This window comes from Lissotriton helveticus, chromosome 12, assembly GCF_964261635.1.
Source record: "Lissotriton helveticus chromosome 12, aLisHel1.1, whole genome shotgun sequence".
Classification (NCBI taxonomy): Eukaryota; Metazoa; Chordata; class Amphibia; order Caudata; family Salamandridae; genus Lissotriton; species Lissotriton helveticus.
The window spans coordinates 877,484,337-877,510,546 of NC_136073.1; the positions used below are offsets into that span (position 1 = coordinate 877,484,337).

General features: G+C 46.0%; 1 protein-coding gene across 2 annotated transcripts in view; it reads left to right on the forward strand.

Annotated features, from left to right (window-relative positions):
* The window catches only part of FXR2 (FMR1 autosomal homolog 2), a 352,487-nt gene that overhangs the window by 267,372 nt on the left and 58,905 nt on the right, over positions 1 to 26,210 (forward strand). For both annotated transcript variants that reach the window (XM_078670012.1, XM_078670013.1), the window contains exon 12: positions 21,387 to 21,582. In XM_078670012.1, coding sequence (XP_078526138.1) covers positions 21,387 to 21,582 — 196 coding nt within the window. The remainder of the gene's footprint in view (positions 1 to 21,386; positions 21,583 to 26,210) is intronic.

Below are 26,210 nucleotides of genomic sequence, written 5' to 3' on the forward strand. Positions count from 1 at the left end.
GTATTGCTGGGGTATCTATTCTAAGGTAAGGAATCTAACCTGTTTCTTTCAGATGCACAAGTTACTTGCCTTCGGTAACGATATATCTGTAAGAAACAGTAGTTAGTATTAGTTAGTATTAGATTCCTTATCGCCCCACCCATCCTCCCCGTTCTGCGAACCGATATCTAGGGTTAAGGACATCCCTTTCAGGGCCCTAGTTTCATGGCACCAGTGTCGGTCTCTGGCATTGCTCTGTGTTCCTGGCGTGGAAAGCTATGTACAAGAACTGACAGCGCGCGAGGGCGGCGTCTAAGTACTCCGACGTCATCCCGGCGACCACGACGATGGACGCAGAGCCGCAGACGATGCCTACCGACGCGCATGGGTACTACTAAGCAAAACTTTCTGGATCCAGTTTGACATCTGGGGATATTCTAAGGTAAGGAATCTAACACTAACTACTGTTTCTTACAGATATATGGTTACCGAAGGTAAGTAACTTGTGCATTAATTACCTTTCTAAGCAGTTTCATACCACTCTATAAAGGTTCTGAGCAGAATTTGCAAATAGCTGTAAAAAAAACAATTGGTCCAATGGGTGCGAGATCTATTATCTATATCAAAGCCTTTTTCTATATTAAATTTACTTGTAAAGCAAATTTGTAACTTTTTTGTATGAAAAATGTATGTTCATAATTTCCATTGTGAGTGCATCTGCGGATAGAACAATAAAACAAATCTTCTACCACATAATTTCTAGTGGAAGGTTGATGTGATAATTGTTTCAGACCATATACGTTTCCACCTTTATTCCTTTCATGCACTTTGTACCAGAGTTAGAAAATCCGTTCTGGACTGAGTTTTACAATAAATCTGATATCTTTTGAGCAATTATAGTTGAATGGGTAATCACCAATGCTCCAGTATTGGGGTGTCTTTTATAGATTCACATGCTTGAATATTCCCTGTCGTCTAAGTGGGAGTCCCACGGTAAATAACATAGCAATGTAGCCATAGCACAAGCATATATACACAGAGAAAGCAAAAACCATAGTTTTCCTAGATAGACAACATATCACTTCTATGATATGTCTTAGTCATTATGTTTTGGTCCAAATTCCAGCCAATCCGGCATCAGCACCCTCTTAGAATGTTCTCCTCAGAGGCTCAGGCCCTCAGATTTTCCACTGCACGTCGTGTGAAGGGAGTCTCACTGAGCTCTGCTCAGTTTTTCTTCTCAAATCTCTCAGGAACTTACTTTTTGGAGTTTCTACCACCAAGAAGTCCCTCTTCAGGCCTTGTGGTACCTGTGGAAAGCAGAGACTGCATTCTGAAGACCCTCATAAAAAATGTATTTATTGTCTGTATCCTGAACACCAAGTTAAGGATTGCAAAATATGTAGAACCTTCTCACAGAAGACCTTGAAGGATAGAGAAGGCTGTCTCCTTCTGTGGCTCCAGAAGTTGAAGACTTCAGAGAATCCTGTCTCTGATGTGGAGAGTGTGTCTTCCATCAAAACTTATTCATCTTTGAAGAGAGCCAGTGAACTTCAGAAGACCTCTCCTAAACCTAAAATGGTGAAGAAACATCATAAGGACCAGCCTTCCACTTCTAAAGGGGTGAGTTCTCCCCCTCATAGTCTTCCTACTCCTGTTATGCCCTCGAGATCTGACTCTCAGGCGTCTAAGACTCCATCTACGCAGTTTTTACCTCAGAAGCTGCTCTCCTCGTCGACGACTACATCATCTCTTCCCCCGTTGACGAGCGCTGCCGTCGTCGAGTCTACGTCGACGACATCATTATCATCTATGAGGACGGCCTTGATCCTGTCGTCGGCATCTTCGCCGTCGACGGTGGTATCAGTAAAGGTGAGGCCTATCTCGTCGACTATACATTTAACATAGTTGACGATACCATCCAAGCAGAAGACCACAAAGGCTCCTTCGACGCTTACTTTGTCGTCGGCTTCGCCGTCGGCGGTGGCTTGGTCGGCGGTGGCTTTAGTTCCTCTGAAGTCATCAAGTTTTCTTCAACAGCGCCATTCATCTTTAGAAGATTTAGTGCCGATTCAAACACCTTCTCAGCCTCCAGCAGTATTATTTTCTTCAGATGATGAAGCTTCTGATTGATGGTCGATTCAGGGCGGCTCGAAGTCCTTCGGAATTACTGATAAAATGTCAGGACTCAGATGAAGAATACCAAGAGGAAGAGGCTGCAGATCACTATACTTGTGGGAAACACCCTGAGCATGAACCTCCCATGACACAGATTCCCCTGACTCTTATCTCTAATCTACAGTATATGCTGGATGATTATAATCGCCGTTTTCCGAGATCGGTAGAGGCCTCTCCAGCACCTCAACCTCCTAGTCAAGCTGCCAAGGAACCATTGGTGGCACCTTCTGATTCGGCAACGATGTCTCAACAACAGACCCCTCAAGCTTTAACCTCTTCAGTGCTGCGCGAATTTCGCTGCAGTCCTGAAGGGTTTAAAAGCGTATTGGCTCATGACGGAAATGTTCCGTCATCAGCACCGGAGCACCGACGCTGATGACGGAACCGTTCCGTCATGAGCATGGAAGGGGTTAATTGAAGACCGATAATGACAATGATGATGATGGCGAGAGAGAGGAGGGTGAGCTGGATGATAGATCCATACTTTCAGAATGGGACAACTATCAAATTCAAACGCCATCCCCTACTCCAACTTCTATAGATTCCCGCCAGTTCACATTGGCAGAGCAGCTAAAAGATTTCAACTTCCCATGACAGTAAGCAAAGAAGAGTGCTTCTTATATGACTTTAAAGAGCAGCCCCAAAAACAAGTCCGCTCCATTCCAATTATTGATTTTATTTGGCAAGAAGGATTACAAATTATGCAAAATCCTAATTCTATTCCAGCCGTCCTACCGAGACTGGATAAGAAGTATAAGGCACCTGAGAATACCACTGCATGTCTGATTTCTCAGACTAAACCTGATTCCATAATTACACAGGCGGCACAATGACGATCAAGAAACCCTTTGTCTCCAATATCCTCACCACCTGACCGTGAAGGTAGGCGCCTCAATGCCATAGGCAAGAAATTCTCAACGATGGTAGCAACAACAGTTCGTGCAGCCAACTCAATGGCCATACTTGCCAGGTACGACCGACAAATGTGGTCGGACATTTCTGCTTTAGTGCAATTAATATCGGAGTCTTCTAAAGCAGAGGCATGAAAGATTCTGCATGAAGGAGAAAAGATTTATTCTGAGATGATTGACTGTTGCATCAATATCTCTTCCACTGGCTTATGCCTTTTGGCTGGTGCTGCGGTTCTCGGAAGGCATGGCTGGCTCAAAGCAACATCTTTCCGTCAGGAGGTTCAAACAAATATTAGATATGCCTTATGACGGGGAATCTTTGTTTGGCCAACATATAGATGATGCCCTCTAAACAATAAAGGACACCGACACGGCCCGTGCTCTTGGAACTCTCCAATTTAAAAGGCAAACATTTCGAGGCGTAAAGGGTCGTGGTTCCTCGTCCTCTTTTCGAGGCTCTTCCAATCAATACAAACAAGGTCAACAGCGATACTCCTCCCAGACTCAACAATCGTACAGGTAACAACACTCTTCATCCTACAGGCAGTACAGAGGAAAATCCTCTTACAGAGGGTAGGATTCTTCCAAGAAACCATGACTTCCATCTTCAACCTTTTCTAGCCCCACCCAAGTGTCCACGGGTTGGAGGTCGAATCTCTCACTGTTACTCAACATGGTCACAAATTATAACAGACCAGTGGGTCTTGGATATTGTACGCAGGGGACATGCATTAGAATTCCTAAAGATTCCTCCCAATTCTCCACCAAGATGTCCTCCTCCTGCTCATCTCAAAGAACTTTTAAACCAACTCTCAGTTCTACTAAGAAAAGGTGCAATCGAAATGGTACCAAAACTCCAGAGAGGCAGAGGTTTTTATTCGAGGTTTTTCCTCATTCAGAAAAAATCGGGAGAATGGCGTCCTATTCTGGATCTACGTGCCTTAAACAAATACATCAAAAAGCAAACGTTTCGCATGTTGTCCCTGCAGGAGGTACTCCCGTTACTCTCTCAAGAAGAATATATGACAACATTGGATCTCCAAGATGCTTACTTTCATCTTCCAATTCTTCAAAGGCACAGAAAATTTCTCAGATTCAGGGTAGCCCGGGAAAGACTTTCAATTCAAAGTTCTCCCGTTTGGGCTTCGTTCTGCTCCCCGTGTGTTCACCAAGGTTCTTGCACCGGTGGCAGCTTACCTTCGCCTGCAAGGAGTACACATTTTTCCGTACCTAGACGACTGTCTGCTAAAGGCACGATCATTCGAGCAGGCTTCCAAACACACTCAAATCTGCAAGTTCCTCTTTCAGTCACTGGGCCTCACATTCAACATGGAAAAATCTCAATTTCTCCCTGCTCATAACAGAATATTATTGGGAGCCATTCTGAACACCAAGCTAGCCAAAGCCTTTGTGTCGCAAGAAAGACGTCTGCGTCTCCAAAAACTAGAATCCTCCCTCCTGTTAAAAAAAAGTCAGCTTCTGTCCGACAGTTGAAATCTTTCTTAGGGATGTTATCCTCTTGCATCCCTCTTGTCCCTCACTGCCGGCTAAAAATTAGACCTATTCAGAAGGAGTTGGACAAACAATGGGCTCAAGTTTCGGGAACCTTCAACGATCTAGTCAGCATCACGCCTTGAATGAAAAAAGTCTCAAGTGGTGGACTCTTGAAAGGAACATCTCGTCAGGCTGTCCATTCCTAGTGGACACCCCAAGGTACACTCTCACAACAGATACCTCTCTAGAGGGCTGGGTTTCTCATCTTCAAGGATTAAGAGTAAAAGGAAAGTGGAACTTTCAGCAAAAGTCCTGGCACATCAATCTATTGGAGTTACTGGCCATTTTCTTGGCAAGAAAGGCGTTCTGTCCCATCATACAGGGAGCATCGGTGTTGCTTCGAACGGACAACACAACGTGCATGCACTACATAAACAAGCAGGGAGGCACAAGATCCATCCTACTATCCCGTCAAGCTCAACAGATGTGGGAGTGGGCTATTCAGCATCAGGTCGTCCTTTCAGCAGTGCATGTTCCGGGAACATCAAACGATCTTGCGGATACTCTGCGCAGGTCTTCTACGACCGACCACGAATGGGAGTTGCATCATCCCACACTAGATCAAATTTTTCGGGTATGGGGTCACCCGAATCTAGATCTATTGCAACACATCTGAACCCCAATGCCTGTCCTACGCAAGTTGGCTTCCCCAACCAGAGTCATTCGGAAATGCCTTTTTGATGAATTGGTCGACAATATATGCCTACGCTTTTCCACCAATACCTCTGGTTCCCATAGTTCTTCGCAAAATGAGGAAAGAACCCTATCACATTATTCTAATTGCTCCCAGATGGCCGATACAAGTATGGTTCACGGAACTCCTGCTTCTGTCCCAGTGCGATCCGATCATCCTTCGCCCTCTTCCGAATCTCCTAACCATGGAGCAGGGCCAAGTTTGCCATCCCGACCCAGCTTCTGGAACCTGAGCACTATGAATTTCTGAATTTGGACATTCCTCAGGATTGTAGAGAGGTCCTAGCAAAAGCAAGAGCACCTTCAACTGTGAAGACATACAAACTCAAATGGAAAATATTCTGTCTATGGTGCAGTGGGGCCCAGGTACACCCTATACATTCCACTCCAGAGCAACTTTTGCCTTTATTTTTGCAATTGGCAAAGTCAGGCCTCTCGTTCGCCACCTTAAAGGTTTTTCTAGCAGCAATCTCACAATTCCGTCAGGATGGCTCTAACTCTCTTTACTCTTCCAGAGTCATTCAGCAACTTTTTAAAGGTCTTTTTCGGATGTTCTCACCAATTCGTAGACCATCTCCTCCTTGGCATCTAAACATTGTCTTGGCACAACTGAGACACCCTTTTGAGCCAATTCATAAAGCTGATCTTCAATACATTACCTGGAAAACTTCTCTACTGCTGGCTCTCACTTCTTCACGTCGAATCAGTGACATTCAGGCGTTTACTACTAAACCACCTTTTCTGCAGTTTACTAAGGACTCAGTCTTATTACGCACCAATCCAGTTTTCATCCCTAAGGTGCCGTCAGACTTCCACCTCAACGAACCAGTTGTTTTAAAGTCATTTTTTCCTAATCCTCAGACATCAGCAGAAAGAGCACTCCACTCCTTGGACATTAAAAGGTGTCTAAAATTCTATCATCAAAAGACCGCGACCATACGTAAATCGGACCAGCTTTTTGTGGCCTATGGGATGATGCGGAAAGGACATCCAGTCACCAAACAGACAATTGCACGCTGGATTTCTTCTGCTATTGCCTTTTGCCATCAACAAGCAGGAAAGCCACTTTCTGCATCTGTCAGAGCGCATTCTACTAGAAAAGTTTCCACGTCTACGGCGCTTTTTGCTGGTGTACCTCTACATCACAGGTCCAGCAGGCACACTTTTACGAAGCACTACTGTCTAGATGCTGCGGACAACGCTGATTCAGCTGTGGGACAAGCAGTACTTCGAAATCTTTTTAAATAAGGTGACCTCTGCTGCTTCCCTCCTCCTATATACAAGGTACTTTCTTCTTCTTCTGTTATATACTTACATTTTTTGTACTGTGCATGATTGATTATCATTACAGCATCATTATTAAGATGATTGATCAGTACCTTGTATTATTCTAATTTTACTGCTCACTACTCTTATTCAAGCATTTGAATCTATGAAAGACACCCCAATACTGGAGAAGAACAGAAGTTACTTACCTGTAAACTGTGGTTCTCCAGTATTGGTGTCTTTCATAGATTCACATGCGACCCACCCTCCCCTCCGAGGCTCTCGCTCTCTTTGTCTCCTGACTCTATATTACTCTGTGCTACAAAATCTTAGGGCCTGAGCCTCTGAGGAGAACATTCTAAGAGGTTGCTGACGCCTGATTGGCTGGAATTTGGACCAAAACATAATGACTAAGACATATCATAGAAGTGATTTGTTGTCTATCTAGGAAAACTCTATGGTTTTTGCTTTCTCTATGTATATTTGCTTGTGCTATGGCTACATTGCTATGTTATTTACCGTGGGACTCCCACTTTGACAACGGGGAATATTCAAGCAAGTGAATCTATGAAAGATACCAATACTGGAGAACCACATTTTACAGGAAAGTAACTTCTGTTCCTCTCTGGATAGCACACAGTAAGGTTCCAGGTGGATCGGAGAGAGGGGATCCTTTGTTCTGATGCTCTCTTCCAGAGTTGGTCTTCAGTTGTAGTCAACTGTGTCGGAGCAGCTGACCCACCCCACCTTCCTGTCGTTCTCATATCCAAATGGCATCATTAGCACAACTTTTCCCTCAAATGATTTACCAAGTGGAATCATAAATAGACTTCCAAAACCTTGCCCAGACTTCAACAAGAACTCCATACAACATGATATCAAAGGTGCTTGAATTTATTAATTATATCTGTCGTTTGAACTGTTATTTCATCTGTATGGAAGCGTATAACTTTCTGACACTGAAGATCATAATTTAATGTTTCGTATTTTGACGGGTAAGCACATTTTCTCGTCTTCTGGAAATATAACATTCTGAAGGCCTTACTATATCTGTGCTATTAAGGCAATGTTGTGCACATGTATTGTTTTTATAACTTTTTAGTTACTTAATTTCAAAGACAAATGGCACATTTAATAAAGCATAATCCGTACATCATTCCTTCATGTCATACAAAGAAAAAAGATTAAAAAAAATTGAAGAGAATTAAAGAAAAGTACCACAATTGTAATACCATTTACAATTGTGGAACATACATACCAAGCATTCTCTGCCCACTGTTGTAGGTCCTGGCAGTTGCGCACTTTCCAGCCAAGCTCTAAGCCTCTTGATCAGGTTGAACCTCCTCTGTGCATAACTCAGCAAGTAGGGATATTTATGACAGGTCTGCATTTCCTCTACCTTATGCGAAACATCGACCGGTGGGTTAATTACCAATTCTGTTTCTTGATCCATGCTAGTAGAGCCCCAGCTCTCTCTATACTCAAAATTTATCATACACCGTTTGCCATTGCTCTCTACACTTCATGTCCAGTTTAATCCTATAATTTAGCCTCACCTCTTCCAGTTGCCTTAGTGGTCCCTTCCTATCTTCATTCGACCCGATACCTTGCTGCTGGAGCTCGCCCTCTAGTGTCTCCACTCTATCTTCTAATCTTTTGAGGTCAATTCTCTGAGCTTTGTTTATAAAATGAACCTGACTATACAACACCCATCTAATGTACGCTTTAAAAGCATCCCAGATAACATCAAGGAAGGCTGAGCCTGCGTTATCGAGAAAGAAGCCCTCACTTGCTTGTTTCAGGGTACCAGTTAGCTTGGGGTCTAGAAGGAAGGCCTTTTTTAATGTCCACCTTACATTTGGTCGGCCGACGCAGCACTTTAAGGACATATTAAGTGCAGCATTATCCAAAACATGACCTCGTAGAATATGGACTGCCTTTATATTTTCCACCAAAGTTCTGTCCACAAAAATATAGTCCAATCTAGAGAAATTACCATGTTTTTTGCTGTTGAACGTGTAGCCCCTCCTGGAACCATTTGTCTCCATGCATCTACCAGCCCTATGTCATGAAGCATGTTTTTAAGGGCTTGTGTCACGTGGGATCTATCCAAAATAGGATTGAGGAGGGTATTGAACTCCCCTCTGATAATCATCGGAGATGTAACCTCCACTAAATTCTGCTCCAGAGTGAATAGATGCCGGGTATCATCTACATTCGGACCATAGAATCCAGCACAAACAAACTCAAATTCTTCATACCTCAAGGTTGCCATAACCAATCTTTCTGAGCTGTCAGCTTTTTAAGTTTTTACCTCAACCCCAGGTCCCCTCAGGATAGCCACTCCATTTCAATGCTCTACTTGTTATGAAACTACATAGCTTCCCACCCATCTGCATTAGAAAGAAGGGCTCTACTCTCAAAGGCTATTAGGTGGGTTTCTTCCAAAAAGAAAATGTGAGCCTGACTCCCTTCTAGGTACCTCCTAGCCGATCCCTGCCTTCAATTAGACCTGAGACCATTTACTTTCCACATTAAAAAAGATAGCTCATCATTCCCCCCCTATGTTTTCAATATCCAATTCTTCTCACAATATTCTAGGCCTGCTTTGTGAATAATTTCACTGGATTTGTGAAATACCACTTTTTAGTCAGATGGAAGTAGGAGGTTTGTGTGTTTTAGACACGCCATCTTTGGTGTGCTTCCCTTTTTGGGGGGGGGGGGGGGGGTGGGTTGCTTCTGACCGCCAGTTTTTGACTGTGCTGCATTAAGTTTTTGTTGGTTTTAGAACTTTGGCCACTTTATCACTGCTGATCAGTGCTAAAGTGCAAGTGCTCTCTGTGTGAATTGTAATTATGATTGGTTGTCCATGATTGGCATTTTTGATTTGCTAGTAAGTGTAGCAAAGCTGGGTTTATTTTGCAGTTACTCCCCCACACACCTTTTGCCAGACTACTGATGTATGTATGTATTTTGAATTTGTATAGCGTGTATATCACCGATAGGTCTCATAGCACTTTGAATTGATGTGCCCTGGGTCCCTGCCAATCAGGTTCCCATGGCATGTGTTCTTTCCCAAAAATGTACCTTGTGCACACAATAGACTCCGCTCTGGCCACATGTCAGTCCCTTGTAAATAGTACCACAGGTACCCAGGGCACTGTGACTAGGGAAGACCTCTAAGGGCTGCAGCACTTATTGTGCCACCCTTAGAGGCCCTGTACTAACCGTGGGCGTAGTGCTCTGCGCCTCCCGCGGAGTGTTGCCTACTTCAAGGTCTGCGAAGTAGGCGTAGTAGGCAGGCTACGCACAACCCACGGCAGAGCGGAGTTGCCCGCCACCCTCCCGCCCTCTTTTAAATTCCCTTACAATCTTTAAAATCGTTTTAAAAGTAATTAAAATGACGTACATGAGCTGCGGCGTCCCGGGGCTCCCTCTTCCTGCTTTATTGCCTACTTCTTCCCCACAAATGTGCATGCACGGGCGCCCGCACCTACTCCAGCTGCATTCACTCCACAGGGAAATAATGGCAAAGGAAGAGGGTAAGGTAATACAACCCATACTTCCCCAGCCACAACTAAACACTGACTTGTCTCCCCTTCACCCCCGATCATTCAACACCTGTCAGGGGACGTCTCACTCCATTTCTCCCAGTCTGGAATACCATCACATCAGAAAAATGGGTTTTACAAATTATCTGATATGGTTATTGCCTGGAGCTTAGCAACAATCCTCCAAACATTCCACCACAAAAACACAAACTATCCCCACAACATATACACCTACTCAAACAAGAGGTCCAATCTCTTCTGGAAAAGGGAGCTATAGAGCCCATCCAATTACAATATCAATGGACAGGTGTATACTCTTTACTTAATAATTCCCAAAAAGGATGGTTCTCCCAGACCTATATTAGACCTCTGAGAATTAAACCTATACATTCATTCAGTTCTCTTCCAGGGGATCCTCATCAATAGTCATAAGCATTAGAATATTCCCGCCCATGCGTGGGACCCCGGAAACAATATATTATATGTGCCACACATATATATAGACATATATATATAAATATATATATATATATATATATATATATATATATAAATAAGCAATTGCAGCCAAATAAAACAATAGAGCTGGAATATGCCGTGAAGAATTTCCACCATACAGTGTATTTTGCATTAGAAACATGAGAAACAACACCAATGCTTGTTTAGAAACTGTTTTAATGCTTAGAAAACAGTAGAAATTCTCATAACACACTAAGCATATACAGCTCCCAGGCTGCATTGCAAATCCCCAGTCTAAAAAGACTGAAACGCTAACCTGTAGCTGAATGTACTAAAACTGACGCTGTGCCTTTAAGGCACCTCTGCCCCTAGCTTCCCATCATGCCTCAGGGGTTACAGTTAGGTCAGTTGTTCTTTCCGGCTCCTTCAGGAAGGACCCTGGATACACAGCTCCACACTTTTCTGCCTTTTTCAGTCAGAAAATCTTCTATAGAACAATTTTTTGATTTACTTTGACTTTTAACATCAGGGTCAAGTAAATAGCTGCTTAGCAGTTGATTTTTTGTGAGGTTTTCCTGTCAGGATGCCCTCATTATTTGATGATTGCCCTGCTTGTGGCCACAAGAAGGCAAAAACAGACTCTCATGAGGTCTGCATTTTATGTTTGCCAGAGGATCATGATCCTAAAGACTGTTCACATTGTAAAAATCTGTCTGACAGGACTCTTAAAGACCGAGAGAGGAACAGGCTCTGTGGTCTGGCCCAGAGATCCATGAGAGGAAGATCTACAGAGAGGAAGAGTTCAAAGAGACCCAGAACTCCCTCCAAAGGCAAGTCAGAGCGTCCATCAACCTCAGCACCGGGCTCGGCGCTGAAAAAACGGCATCTGATGGACAGTTCGAGAGAAAAAGCTCCGTCGACGTCGGGACCGGCGTCGATGAGGAAGTCGTCGTCGAAAAGTTTACCGACGACGAAGAAAGCTCCGCCGTCGTCAACTAGGCGTCGAGAGAAGCCACGAGATCGCCGTCGACGAGAAGATCGACGTCAAGATTTGAATCACCTCCGCCGTCGTCAACCAGGCGACGATCGGCGTCGAGGCACAGATCACACCCGCCGTCGTCTCAACGTCGACAGGCTTCTAAGAGTGTGACACCTCCGCCGACGTCTCCACGGAGGCGCTCGGCGTTGAGGAGTAAGAGCCCCCGCGGACGCTCGCCGTCGAGGAAGGGATCGTCATCGACGGCACGTCGGCGCTCGACGTCGAGGATGTCCGATCCTCCGCCGTCGCCACATGTCAGGTCAACGTCGAGGGCATCGTCGACGACAGGACAACGTCGATTGACATCTCCGTCGCCGACAGACCAAGGTCGGTCGACGTCGAGACCTCCGTCGACGGCAGGGCAACGCCGTTCGACGTCGAGACCTCCGTCGAAGGCAGAACGACGCCGTTCGACGTCAAGGGAGAAGACTCCGTCGTCGGCTCATCATCGCCGATCGACGTCGAGGGACCACTGGTCAACGTCGAAGCATTCAACGTCGAAGGTTATCACTCCGTCGACGCCGCAGAGGCGTTCGACGTCGAGGGAAAGGCTTTTGAGACGTCCTCCAACACCGGTGAGACGGAGATCTCCTTCAGTGCCTTCGACAGTCCTAGTGACACAATCTGCTTCGCACCATTCCTCCTTAAGTGCCTCTGGTTCATGGTCCTCTTCTAGGAGTAGGAGTCCTGTGCAAAAGAGTCCCCAGCGGTGGTACATCACAAGACTCTCGCCAAGATGGTATGCTCCGTTGAGTAACTGGAAGGATTCTGGAGCAACGGAGAGACTACGAAGGTACTTGAGTCCAGTACACAGGTCCCCTCTTCAGCAGCTGGCAGAAGAGGCAGATGGACAGAGTCCTACCATTCACCGATCACGCTCACGAGAGAGAAGAGCGGACAGGTCGCATACCCCCAGGGTCTCCCGATCACCAAGGAGGGAACAACCCAGATCTCGAACACCGAGAAAGGAGGTACGGACTGAGAGATCGAGATCTCCAGTGCATCAGAGGGAATCACGTTCTCCTCGAAGGGAGGATCGACCTAGGAGATCACCAGTGAGGAAGGAGAATTCTCACCACAGGAGAAGAAGAACTCCATCATCCTCCTCTTAATCTTCATCTAGATCTTCTAAAGGGGATTACTCTCCAACGCTGGCAGACAGCCCTCGCTCAAGAGCTTCCCCGCTTGACGACGTCAACACGTATCTGGACGTCTTGCAAAGGGGTGCTCACAAACTTAATATAGAGATGGCTATTCCAGAGGTGTCCACTACTGTGATTTTTGAGACCCTTCATCACAAATCATATACACGACCTTTGCTCTCATTGGTTCCAGGGATAATGGACCCAATCAAAGAGGTTTTCCTCACGCCAGCAACGATCAGGGCAGTACCGGCACGTATCCAGAAGAAATATAGGCCGGCCGACTCAGATCCTATCTTTGTTAAAGGAGAGCCTGCGGCGGACTCAGTTATAGTAGCCTCAGCTAAGAAGAATTCACACAGTCGCTCCTTCTTCGTCAGTTCCTCCTGACAAAGACAGCAAGACGCAAGATTCTTGGGGACGCAGGGTATGCAGCACAGCAGCTTCATCCCTGAAAGTCTCTAGTGCATCAGCCCTTCTGGGAAGGTACGATAGAGCCCTATGGGACTCCATGGAACGATTCAAAGGGAAATTGCCCAAGGAGGACCAGAAGGACTTTGAGGAGACAGTGACGGAGGGCTGTTTGGTGGCAAACCAAATGATTAGTTCATCAGCAGATAACGCCCTTCTAGCAGGACATGCCTACTCACATGGGATATGTGCGAGGAGATCCTCTTGGCTACGTTTAACTGGACTCAAACCAGATGCCCAACAGCGCATCCTCAATCTACCTTTTTCCGGATCTTCACTCTTCGGGGAACATGCCGATCAGGAAATGACCCGTATGAAGACTGAGTTAGACACAGTGAAGGCAGTTGGTCTGGAAAAACAGAAAGGGCCGTTCAAACGACGCTTCAAGACCAACAAGAACCGGGGAGGCCAACAGAGGGTTCAAACCCCTCAATGGTCTCAATACAAGCCACAAGGAAAGCCGCAATACAAAGGAGGAAGGTCGGGCAGAGGCAGAGGCGGACATCATCAGTCCTCTACCACGCCTAGAGGAGGCAAGGCCTGAGCAGTGGCTTCCTCTGGCGCCGTTACCCACTCCAGTGGGAGGAAGTGCTGCACATCACCTGGCAGAGTGGGTCAGCATCACAAAAGATCGGTGGGTGCTGAATATACTGCGCAATGGATATGCGCTACGTTTCCGGAAGAAACCACAACCGATTCCTCCAAAAAAGTCTCGCTCGTACCAACTAGAGCTCCTCAAAAGGGAAGTGAGCGTCCTCTTAAAGAAAAACGCAATCGAAGAGGTACCCCTATCCCAAAGGGGGAAAGGAGTGTACTCAAGATATTTCCTTGTCCCCAAAAAAGATCAAAAAGGCAAATTCAGACCGATTTTGGATCTTCGACTCCTCAACAAAGTGGTGGTCAAAGAGAAGTTTCGCATGTTGGCACTCCACCAAATATGTCCTCATCTACAAATCGGAGATTGGATGTGTTCGGTGGATTTACAAGACGCGTACTTCCACATTCCTATTACACCAGGTCATCGAAAGTACTTGAGGTTCCTGGTAGGGACCAAGCATTACCAGTACAAAGTGCTTCCTTTCGGACTCAAATCCGCACCAAGGGTCTTCACCAAGTGTATGGCAGTGGTAGCGGCGTGTCTACACAAAAAAGGTCTCTTTGTGTACCCATATCTAGACGACTGGCTCCTGAAGAGTCTGTCACCTCGTCAAGCCACCAAAGACTGTCACCTGTGTCTCCAACAACTACACAGGCTCGGCCTCCACGTGAACTCAGAAAAATCGATCCTGCAGCCCACTCAAACTATCCACTATCTGGGAGCAGTTCTAGACACAAAGTTAGGAAGAGCGTTTCCTTCGCAGGAGAGACTATCTTCCATGGGGCAAAAATGCAAAAAGTTACTTCAGGTTCCTCGTCCAAAGGTGCGAGAAGTAGCGTCTCTATTGGGCTCCATGGCGTCCTGCATCTTCCTAATACCGAACGCCAGGTTGAGGATGCGGCCTCTACAAGAGTCTGTGGAGGATCAGTGGGACCAAGCGACTGGAGATTGGGAGGATCGAATCATCCTGTCTCAAGCAGCACTGACCTCAATACAGTGGTGGACTCGCCCTCGGAATGTCCTGCAGGGAGTCCCTTTTCAGCAACCTCTTCCTTCGCTGTCTGTGGTAACGGACGCATCTCTAGAAGGCTGGGGTGCTCACATGGGTCATCTTCAGATTCAGGGTCGCTGGTCGACCAACCTTCAGACATACCACGTCAACATGCTGGAGCTTCGAGCAGTTCATCTGGCGCTCAAAGCGTTCTTTCCAGCAATAACAACGGACAAAATCCTGGTTCAGACGGACAACACTACAACTATGTTCTATCTGAACAAGCAGGGAGGAACTCGATCTCGCCCTCTGTCTCTGGAGGCCCAGACAATCTGGCACTGGCTTCTGGCTCGGGGACTGTCGGTGGTGGCAGTACACCTTCCAGGCGAGCTAAACACAAAAGCGGACGCACTCAGCAGGCACTTCGAAGATCAGCCAGACTGGGTGCTAAACGACGAAGTAGTCGAAGAACTCTTCGGATGCTGGGGTCGTCCAGACATAGAATTATTTGCGGACGACGAAAACGCCAAATGCCACGCCTTCGTGTCCAGGTTCCACCGGCCAGGGACGCAAGGGAACGCTCTCCTGCTGGAGTGGACAGGAATGTTCGCTTATGCTTTGCCCCCTCTGGCACTGATTCCGAAGGTGGTGGCCAAGCTCATCAGATCGAGCATGGACATGATCCTAATTGCTCCGGATTGGCCGCGACAATGGTGGTATCCAGACCTGTTACATCTGTCGCTGTGTCCACACAGACGTCTGCCGTGCAGGCCAGACCTGCTGAGCAAAATGGACGGGAGGATCCTGCATCCCAACCTCCTGTCGCTGAACCTGACTGCATGGCTCCTGAGGTCTTGCAATATGGACACTTAAATCTGCCTCCGGAATGTATGAATATTTTAAGAGAGGCAAAGAGACCTTCCACAAGGGCGTCTTATGCGTTCAAGTGGAAAAGATTTTTCATTTGGTGTAAGGACCATGGCTTTGATCCCATCAAAGGACAAGAAGAGGTAGTCCTGCCATACCTCCTATACTTAGCGACATCAGGGTTGAAATACGCTTCTATTAGGGTTCATCTATCCGCCATAGTAGCGTACAGAAAATCACCTACACAAACATCGTTTTTTCAGGTCCCAGTGGTGAAGGATTTCCTTCAGGGATTAAAGAAGGTCTATCCCCCTGTGAGAAATCCTTCTCCTCCCTGGGAGTTGAACCTGGTTCTCTCCAGACTGATGTCTACACCGTTTGAGCCTATACACAAGGCCTCCTTGCAGCATCTCACTTGGAAGGCGGCCTTCTTGGTGGCAATAACCTCTGCGCGCAGGGTTAGCGAGATACAAGCACTCTACACCAAGGAACCTTACACTGTGTTTCACCACAACAGAGTGGTAATGAGGGCTCACCCATCTTTTCTTCCAAAGGTGGTATCGGTTTTTCATATAAATCAAACGATTACCCTTCCTTCGTTCTTTCCTAACCCATCGACCCCAGCTGAGAGGTCGTTGCACTCGTTAGATCTTAAACGGGTGCTAAAGTTTTACCTAGAAAGAACGAAGGACACCAGAAAGACAGACCAACTCTTTGTCAATTATGTTGCAATGAGGACCGGGTTTGCAGCAGCCAAAAGATCCATCTCCAGATGGATTGTCTCTTGTATCAAACTAGCATACCAGCTGGCTGGCAAACCTTTGTTGCAATCACCCAAAGCTCATTCCACTAGAGGGAAAGCAGCCACAATAGCTTTTTTGCATGACATTCCTATGTCAGAAATATGCAAGGCTGCGACATGGAAATCAGTCCATACCTTTACAAGGCATTATTGCCTAGAGTCTGATTCCAGAGCGGATTCTCAAGTAGGGCAAGCCTCCTTGAGAAACCTATTTGGGTAGAATAAGGCCTATTCTTGGGCCTACGGATATGAATGTTATCTGTTGATTCCTTTGCCCGCAGGGGTGAGGTGAGGCTCGCTACTCTATTCTAATGCTTATGACTATTGATGAGGATCCCCTGGAAGAGAAGGATTAGTTACTTACCTGTAATCCTAGTTCTCTTCCAGGGGTATCCTCATCAAAGTCATAAGCAACCCTCCCGCCTCCCCGGGCAAAGGACTTTGTTTATTACATAGGAGATGTTTTTTAACCTGTTATTACCATGGTTTGGTTTTCAGTCTCCGAAAAGAACAACTGACCTAACTGTAACCCCTGAGGCATGATGGGAAGCTAGGGGCTGAGGTGCCTTAAAGGCACAGCGTCAGTTTTAGTACATTCAGCTACAGGTTAGCTTTTCAGTCTTTTTAGACTGGGGATTTGCAATGCAGCCTGGGAGCTGTATATGCTTACAGTGTGTAGAGATTTTTTACTGTTTTCTAAGCATTAAAACAGTTTCTAAACAAGCATTGGTGTTGTTTCTCATGTTTCTAATGCAAAATACACTGTATGGTGGAAATTCTTCACGGCATATTCCAGCTCTATTGTTTTATTTGGCTGCAATTGCTTATTTTTATATATATATATATATATATATATATATATATATATATATATGTATATGTGGGGCACATATAATATATTGTTTCCGGGGTCCCGCGCATGGGCGGGAATATTCTAATGCTTATGACTTTGATGAGGATACCCCTGGAAGAGAACTAGGATTACAGGTAAGTAACTAATCCATCACTTCCATTTGGTCACTCTCCAACAGGTACTTCCTCTGTTACAACAAGACAACTCTATGTCCACTATGGACTTAAAAAGATGTGTGCTTTCATATTCCAATACATCCCTCTAGTCGCAAATACCTCAGTTTTGTGGTAGCGGGACAACATTACCAATTCAAAGTGCTCCCATTCGGAGTCACCCCTGCTCCCAGAGTATTCACCAATTGCCTGGCAGTAGTCGCTTCATATCTGCGAAGACGACATGTTCACGTCTTCCCGTATCTAGACGACTGGCTCATCAAAGCCAGCACACTCACAGAACACTACACTTACTGCGCGACCTCAGTTTCACAGTAAATCTGTTGAAGTCCCATCTTCAACCATCCAAGACGCAAATGTACTTGGGGGCCAGTCTAGATACACAAAAAGCCCTAGGTTGTCCCAATCCAGCCAGAATCCACAATATTCAGGTTCTCCTTTCCAAATTTCAACCCAGCCATTCTTTACCAGCTCTGGTATTCATGCAGCTACTAGGTATGATGGCATCATGATAGTTCTGTATGTATTTGTAAAGTGCTCGTTCACCCCTAACGGGGTTGGTGAACGGCCTCACTCCTCGCTCTCTACAGTGGTGGAATCCACAGAACCTTTCCAAAGGGCGGCCTTTCATCGACCCAGTTCCACAGACTGTGCTAACAGACTCATCACTCAATGGATGGGGAGCCCATCCCCAAACTCTCACAATTCAGGGATTGTGGAGTCAAAAGGAAAAGCAACTCCACATAAATCATTTAGAGCTGCTAGCAGTTTTTCTAGCGCTCAAAGCCTTTCAAACTCACCTTGTAGGCAAAGCTGTTCTAATACGCACAGACAACATGACAGCCATTTATTACATACAGAAACAGGTAGGGGGACACTCTCCAACTGTCACACCTTGCACAAGCCATTTGAATGTGAGCCATTCATCAAAAAATGTATCTCCTAGTGGAACATCTCCCAGGAGTAAACAATCAGATTGCAGATCTGCTCAGCAGACCGAGGCAACAGATCCATGAGTGGGAACTTAACCCTCAAGTTCTCCTCCCGTTCTTTCAGATGTGGGGCTTCCCAGACATAGATCTGTTCGCCACACACCAAAACGCAAAATGCCCAAACTTCGCCTCCAGGTATCCATACTCACTTTCCTAAGGCAGTGCTCTATGGATGAACTGGTCAGGGATATTTGCCTACACTTTTCTGCCTCTCTCACGCATTCCACTAGTGGTTTGTAAGCTCAGGCAAACATCCCTCACACTAATCCTGGTAGCTCCTACTTGGGCCCGTCCGCCCTGGTTCACTACTCTTTTGGAACTCTCAGTAGTTCCTCATCAAAAACTACATCTCACATCCAGTCTGCTCATGCAGAACCATGAAGAGATAAGACATCCATATCCCAAACCTCTCAACCTTGTGATCTGGCACCTGAGGTCAGAGAGTATGGTTACTGAATCTTCCAACAGACTGAAATAATATCAATAAGGAGGCCATAAGACCTCCTACAAGAGCTTGCTATGCAGCAAAATGGAAGCGGTTTGTTATTTATTGTAATAAACGTATCTACCCGCTTGATGCTTCTGTTCAAAATATCTTTTGCTATTGACTACATTTTCAACACTCACAATTAGCGTTCACATCTATACACTTACATCGCTATAATTGCCGCTTATCTTCAAAATAGACATCTGTCCATTTTCAGAGTGCATGTTATTAAAGCTTTCATGGAAGGACTTAAGAGTTATTCCTCCCACACTTCCACCTGCCCCAGTGTGGAATCTTAATATTGTCCTTACCAGACTAATGGGTCCACCCTTCGAGCCGTTGCATAAATGTGAACTGCAATTTCTCCCTTGGAAAGTTGCTTTCCTCATTGCTATTACATCACTGAGTAGAGTGGGTGAGGTTCAGGCATTAACCATAGAAGAACAATTTTTACGAGTGAACCAAAACAAAGTGGTTCTTTGCACTAACCCTAAATTTCTACCTAATGTTGTTTCTGCCTTCTACATCAACCAATCTGTTGAGTTGCCTGTGTTCTTTCCTCAACCAGATTCTGTGGCAGAACTTGCTCTACACACCTTGGATGTTAAGAGCATTACTCTATTACATAGAAAGGACAAAACTTTTTTGTAAAACTAAACCACTCGTTGACGCTTTTGGTCCACCACACAAAGGCAATCCCATTTCTAAATCCGGTATTGCACGATGGATAGTTAAATGCATTCAAACTTGCTATGCAAAGGCAAAGAGAATTTTGCCAATTCCCCTTAGGGTACATTCCACCTGCAAACGAGGAGCTTCTATGGCTTTCTTAGGAAACATACCCATAGCTGACATATGTAAAGCTGCAACATGGTCTACATCACACACATTTACAAAACACTATTGTGTAGATGTGTTAGCTAGACAACAAGCTGATGTAGGCCAGGCAGTTCTACGTACACTTTTTCAAACAACTGCAACGGCCTCAGGTTAGCTACTGCTTTGGGAGATTACTGCTGTATAGTCTATGCAAAGCATGTGAACTACAGCTCACATGCCTCCAACGGAATATGCTACTTACCCAGTATGCATCTGTTCCCGGCATGTAGAGCTGTAGATTCACATGCGCCCTCCCACCTCCCCAGGTACCTGTACCTGTTCCAGTACTATCTTAGATATATACACATGGACATCTCTATTCTAGTCTTACTAACTCCATTCTCACCCTCTGCGGGAAAACAATCTAACAGTGGAGTCGACGCCCATGCGCACTATCACCGAAAGGAGGAGTAACCTATCTCATGACTTAAAAAATACTTCTTCGAACAAAAACAAAGTGCAGACATCCATACCCAGCACTAGATGGCAGACTTATGCAAAGCATGTGAATCTACAGCTCTACATGCCAAGAACAGATGCATACTGGGTAAGTAGCATTTTCCTTTCCTCCATAGGATAACATTGACTGATTTTCTGTGAAAAGTTTCGAAGTGTGGAGTTGGAAAATCTATGAAACCCTTTAAAACTGTAAATAAATAACAAAAAAGCTTTTACTTACCTGTTTACAGTAAATGTATCCAGGTATACTGCACTGTGTAAGAAAAGTAATCTGTGAAGTAATCTACTTGACATTCTACTAAAAAGCCAATACAAAGTATATGTACAGTATTTTAAAGCATTGCATTACCAGTAGCTCTACTGTAATCAAATCCAAAGTATGTATACAATTGCAATTCAAAGTGTATTACAACTACAATTCCAAACTGTGCTATTACTGCAACGTACTTATCACCTACCTGTGCCAGGCTTGCTTGGTTCTAGGAAATAAAATAACTAAAATAATATTTTTATACAAAACTAATTGGTGTGAAGTTCAGTCTTTGAGTGTGTGATATCTTTTTCTGATTGTGTACAACAAATTCTTAACACTACCCTCTGATAGTCTTACTGCTCGACCACACTACCACAAATAGAGAGGAAGGTGCTATCTACTTTTACCTCTGCCTACCTTTGAGATTCCACTGAACTCAGTTTGGTATAGTATATACAGAGCCAGCTTCCTACAACTCTTCGTTAACAGTCACCCCATGCAGAACGTCTTCCACTCTCTTGATCCCTGAATTCAGTATTCATGGTTGAAAATTTGTTTTTGTCCATTCCCTTCCTTCAGGACATATTGTAGGTATTACATTTTTAGTTCATGAGCAGGTGCTAGTCAATCTGAAAATTTCAGGTTCTTATATTCCCTTCCTGCTGTTTCTCTTCCTTTGTCTGATCAAAGTGTCATGTTTAGGTCCTTTTGCACTTGATTTATCTTTGAGTTTACATGTCATTTTGGACCCCACGCCCTTTATATTGATTTTTTTTCTTTAACTGACAGGAAGTGGAGCAGTTACGTTTAGAGCGCTTACAGATTGACGAGCAGCTGCGACAGATTGGTGTTGGCTTCCGACCGCTCTCCAGCCGCACAGACAAAGAGCGTGGCTACATGACTGATGACAGTACGTCTTCACTGCACACCACCCGCACCTACGGAGGGCGGGGCCGTGGTCGCAAGGTCCCCAACTCTGGATATGGTAAAATAGCTATTTGCAATCTGCACCAGTAAACCTGGGGTGGAGAGGGTCAGACAGTAGGAGTGGTAGAGTATAGCTCCAGAGTTACTATGTTCTCAACATCTTTGTTGTTCCTAAGTAGTAGCATACACAAAGTGGGGAGGGTGAGGCAGTGTGTATGAGCTACTTCAATTCGGAAGCACCTTGCACAACATGAGGCTCACCTGTGTTTTTTACTTTGCTATTGATATATACTGGATTAAAGTGTTTTATTGTAATCTGATTGCTACAGCAGCCAAGGCTAGCTTTTGGCAAACAATGTTGTATTCTACTATAAAACTGCCCTTCCTTGCGAACGTCAACCCTAAAAACTTATGTGACAAAGTGCCTCTTTTGACATGGTTAACCCTCACTTTTTGCCTGGAAATTGATGTGGTTTTGAATATAGGGCATCTATATATCTGGTTGGGTGCCCTGGTGTCCCCTTGCCTAGGACAAGCAGGCTGCCACTGCAGCATGCCTGGCCTGGTGCAGACAAAACAAAGTTGACATGGCGCACCGCCTGTCTGCCTTGCCAACTAACGCTGCCGAAGGTATATTTGTCACCCCTCTAGCAGGCCTTATAGCAGGGTACACTATCTAAGTCCATTTGTGGATATTGTATGTGCATTGAAAGCATACAATAAAAGAAAACTGGCACTGTGCCTTTAAGGCAATCATGACCCTCTGTATCCCATCATACCTCCAGGGTGACAGTTCAGTTTTTTTCCTGCTCCTTCAGTAAGGATCTTGGAGTATAGGGCTCCTAGTTTTTTTTTTTTTTTTGTTAAAAAAATGTCAATTTCCTTCTGAATTATTTTTCTTTCTACTTCACTCTGTCTTTTACCTCCTGTAGTGAAGAACAATTGCTTCCCGACAGGACTTTTCTTTTTTTCTTGTCATAAAATGCCTTCCTTTTTTTGCTAGATGCCCTGCCTGTGGCAAAAATAAGGCCATAACAGACCCTCATTTTGTCAGCATACTCTGTCTCCCCGAGACACATTTGTCAGAGTCTGGCCACCATTGTAACAATCTATCCAGGTGAACTCTGAAACACAGAGAGAGACTCCATCTGTAAAGTCTTGTGGTAAGACTTCCACTGAATCCAGAGGAAGATCACTTACCAGGTGTGAGAAAAGGAGAACCAGGTCTATTTCAAGAAGTAAGAAAATACCTGTGTGTTCTCCATCAATCAATCTGGGGGTTATAGAGCGCTGCTACCCACCCATGAGGGTCTCAAAGCGCTGAGGGGGGAGGGGGCTGCTGATCCATTTTGGCGCTTGAGTTCAGTCAAAGAGCCAGATCTTGAAACCTTCCTTAATTGGGTTGGCGACAGGGATTGAATAAGGTGGAGAGGCAGGGTATTCCAGGTCTTGGCGGTGAGTCAAGAGAATGATCTTCCTCTGACTCTGGTCTTGTGGAACTGGGACGGTGGCCAGGGCCAGTTAGGAGGAGCTAAAGTGTCTGGCGGGTATTGCTGTCACCTCACACCTCTTCAAGTCCAGACCATCGTTTACTGCTAGCTCGATTGGCTAGGCTGCTTCCTTATCTCCTTTTCATAGATAGCCTACGGACTCTCCTCCTCGACACAAGACACATCTCGAGTAGTAGTCGTCTTACTATCAGGCCAAGATCTGCCACTTCTTCAAGCAGGCATCATTCATCTCCATTGCTGTAGGAGAGTAGGGTCTGCAATCCTATGATCACCCAGATTTTTGCTTTTTGCTGCACTGGTTTACGACTTTCCCTGGCTGTGGGCCTGCTAATCAGACCCACAGCCTAGCTGTTCTCTCTATCCAAATTGTACTCAGGTACTGAATTGGCACTGGGCCCTCTCCAAGTCCCTGTACCCAGGGCTGAGGTGCACCCAGAAGTCTCCCAGGGGCTGAAGCATGTATTATGCCACCTCTGGATTGACTAACTAAAACTGACACAACTGGCTGCACGACAGCTGGGGCAAGGTGGTGTACTCACCCTTTGCTTTAGATATAGTATACCTATATCTAACCCTAAAAATGGACACACAGATCTCCTATCAGTCACTCCTATAGCAGGCCTTAACAATCCTGAAGGCAGAGTGCTTGGAATCGTGTGAGATGGTGCTCTAGCATGAGCTGAGCCTGTCTGCGGCTTTCGGGATCCATCCCTTAGCCGTTTCCATGATATCGCATACCATATACTCTTAAGTGCATTATAATCCTCGCGGTTATGTGCCAACTCTGGTATCGCTTTATCAAAACATGTCGAGTAAGGTGTCATACGAATTGGAATACTAACCCCTCGCCAATTCTGGCGACGGGGTTAGCATTCCACCCTTCTAGAGGGACACGACATGCCTGTAACCTATAACCCGGTTAAAAGTCAGACAGAGCCTTAGCATCCACAAAATGGATGCTGCCACCGAGACACAAGTCTGCCCTCCTGCTGCTGGGAGTCCTCCCAGAGCAGGAGATAAGGACAAAGGGTTTCCTGCCAGGGGCGGTGCCAGCACCGTCCCAGACAGGGTTTTGTGTATTGTAGGTAGGCAGGGCTTTAGAGGAAGGTGACTGCACGTGGCACCCCGGTGCTCACTGTGCATAGGCTGGCTGGAACCAGTTCCAGGGTCACTCCAGACCCTGTGCTGGGGAAAAGCCCGCCAAGGAAGTGGGTGTAACCACCCCCCTCCTGGTCCCACCCCTAGGGCAGGACCTAGTCGCGTGCCAGCCCCCTTTTACAGGATAAAGGTAGAGACTGGCCCCCTTCCAAATCAGATCATCTTTGAATCCTGAAACTACTTTCTGCGAAAGGAACTCAAGACTTCTTCCTAAGATTTCTCCCTTGTGACTAAGGAGTAGTCACCCTGCATCCGCAGGCACCATCTAAGAACACTGCGGTCTGCTGCAAGTCCTTCCTCCGGAATCCGACTGCCCAGCTCGACGAGAACCGGCTTCCCTGGCGCCTCTGACCTCTACCCACCTCTACAGCCCAGCTGAGAACCGTGGGTGCGACGAGACCTCAAGGGACCGGCCATCTGCAAGACTGCACGACTTCTTTCCAGCAAGCCCGCCGAGTGAATTCCTGGTGAGTGCTTTGGGGTCCGAGAAGCCCCCACCCTGAGCAGCTCCAGCACCGAAGTGCAGCCCCCCAGCATCTCCACGATCTGCGTGGGGCCCTTCTGCTTTCCGCTGCTCACCGCGTTGTTTGGCTACTAGCCCGTTGGCTTGTGGCCTTCCTGACGACGCCCGACGACATTTCTGCTGCTGGTCTGGTTGCTCCAGACTGGCCCTTGCTCCCTTCCAGAAGAGGAGCACCCCGGACCCTCCTGGTCCACTCAAGACGCCATTTTGAGTCCACCGCGTGGGCTTGAATTAGCCAAGGCTTGTTGCCCAATCCTGGGTAACTTCGACGCCAACGACTTCATCCATCGTGGGACAGCTCGCACCTCCATCCTGGTCGCCGACAACGCCTCCTGGTCCGAGAGACTGCAGAGCCCAGCAGCGCCCACTCACCTGACTGCGGTGACTTCGCCCGGTGCCATCCTGGTGCCCACTTAATCACTGGCTAGTGATTCAAGAACTTGGTCCCCTCTGCTTTCAGGTTCCTTCTTCCTTGATCCAGGCTTGGATCCATCGAACTTTTCTTCACTGGTCGCCTGCCAGCAACTTCTTCCTTCCAGGCTCCTGGTCCGGCAACGAGATCCCCGACGTCTTTTCAGACCTATGCAGCTGCAGCCCCTGGGCTAGGTAACTTCGGCACTCCGGTGCCCCAGCATAGCCTCACTATCCAAGGGTCAGGATCCACTGTCGTTTTCTCCCTACCAGGTCGGGTTCGCCCGTGAACACTAACTTTGTGAATTCTAGCTTCCATAGACTTTGTCCCGCATCCCGCGTGAGAGTGCACACTCTGCACCCGAGTCCCCTGGGCCTCCTAGTAGTAATCTAACGATTCCCTAGTCCAGTCCTAGCGATTCCAAAGCCTATTAGAACTGTTACTTACCTGCTAGTAATTCGCATTCCACTTTTAGCGTATATGGTTTTTCGTGCCCCTCGGGCATTTGTGTAACGTGCTAACTTAAAAGTATTTTCGTAAGAGTTTTGTTGTGTGCTTAGCTCCCTGTCTCATAAAGAGCCAGGGTAGTCTTGTTATAAATAAATACACTGTTTATTTTCATAACAACTTGTGTGGTGTCCTTTCACTGGGTGTTCAAGGGGTAATGTGATGGTAAAACAGCTGGCTTAACACGCCCTCTAGAGTCTTAGCCTTAGACTGCTCGTATCCATGCTACTAGGATAGCTGGTCTATAAGGTTGACTTACAACCAATCATCAATAAGGGTTGTTTGGACTGATATATAGTGATCACTAGAATAGTGAGCACTGCACATCAGGCCAACTTCTCACAATTGCGCAGACCGCATTGATCTCCTGTGTGATCCACCTACACGCACTCCTCCAAAAGGAACTACTCTCCATCACTCACCGATACCCCACTTTTGCGGTTATCCCCAGTGGATGACCTTAATACCTTTCATGAGGTATTGACAAGAGGGTCTAATAAGCTAACCATGGACATGCCTGCAACTCCCATAAAGTCAACTCTTATTTTTGAGACTTTACACCATAGGTGTGCTTT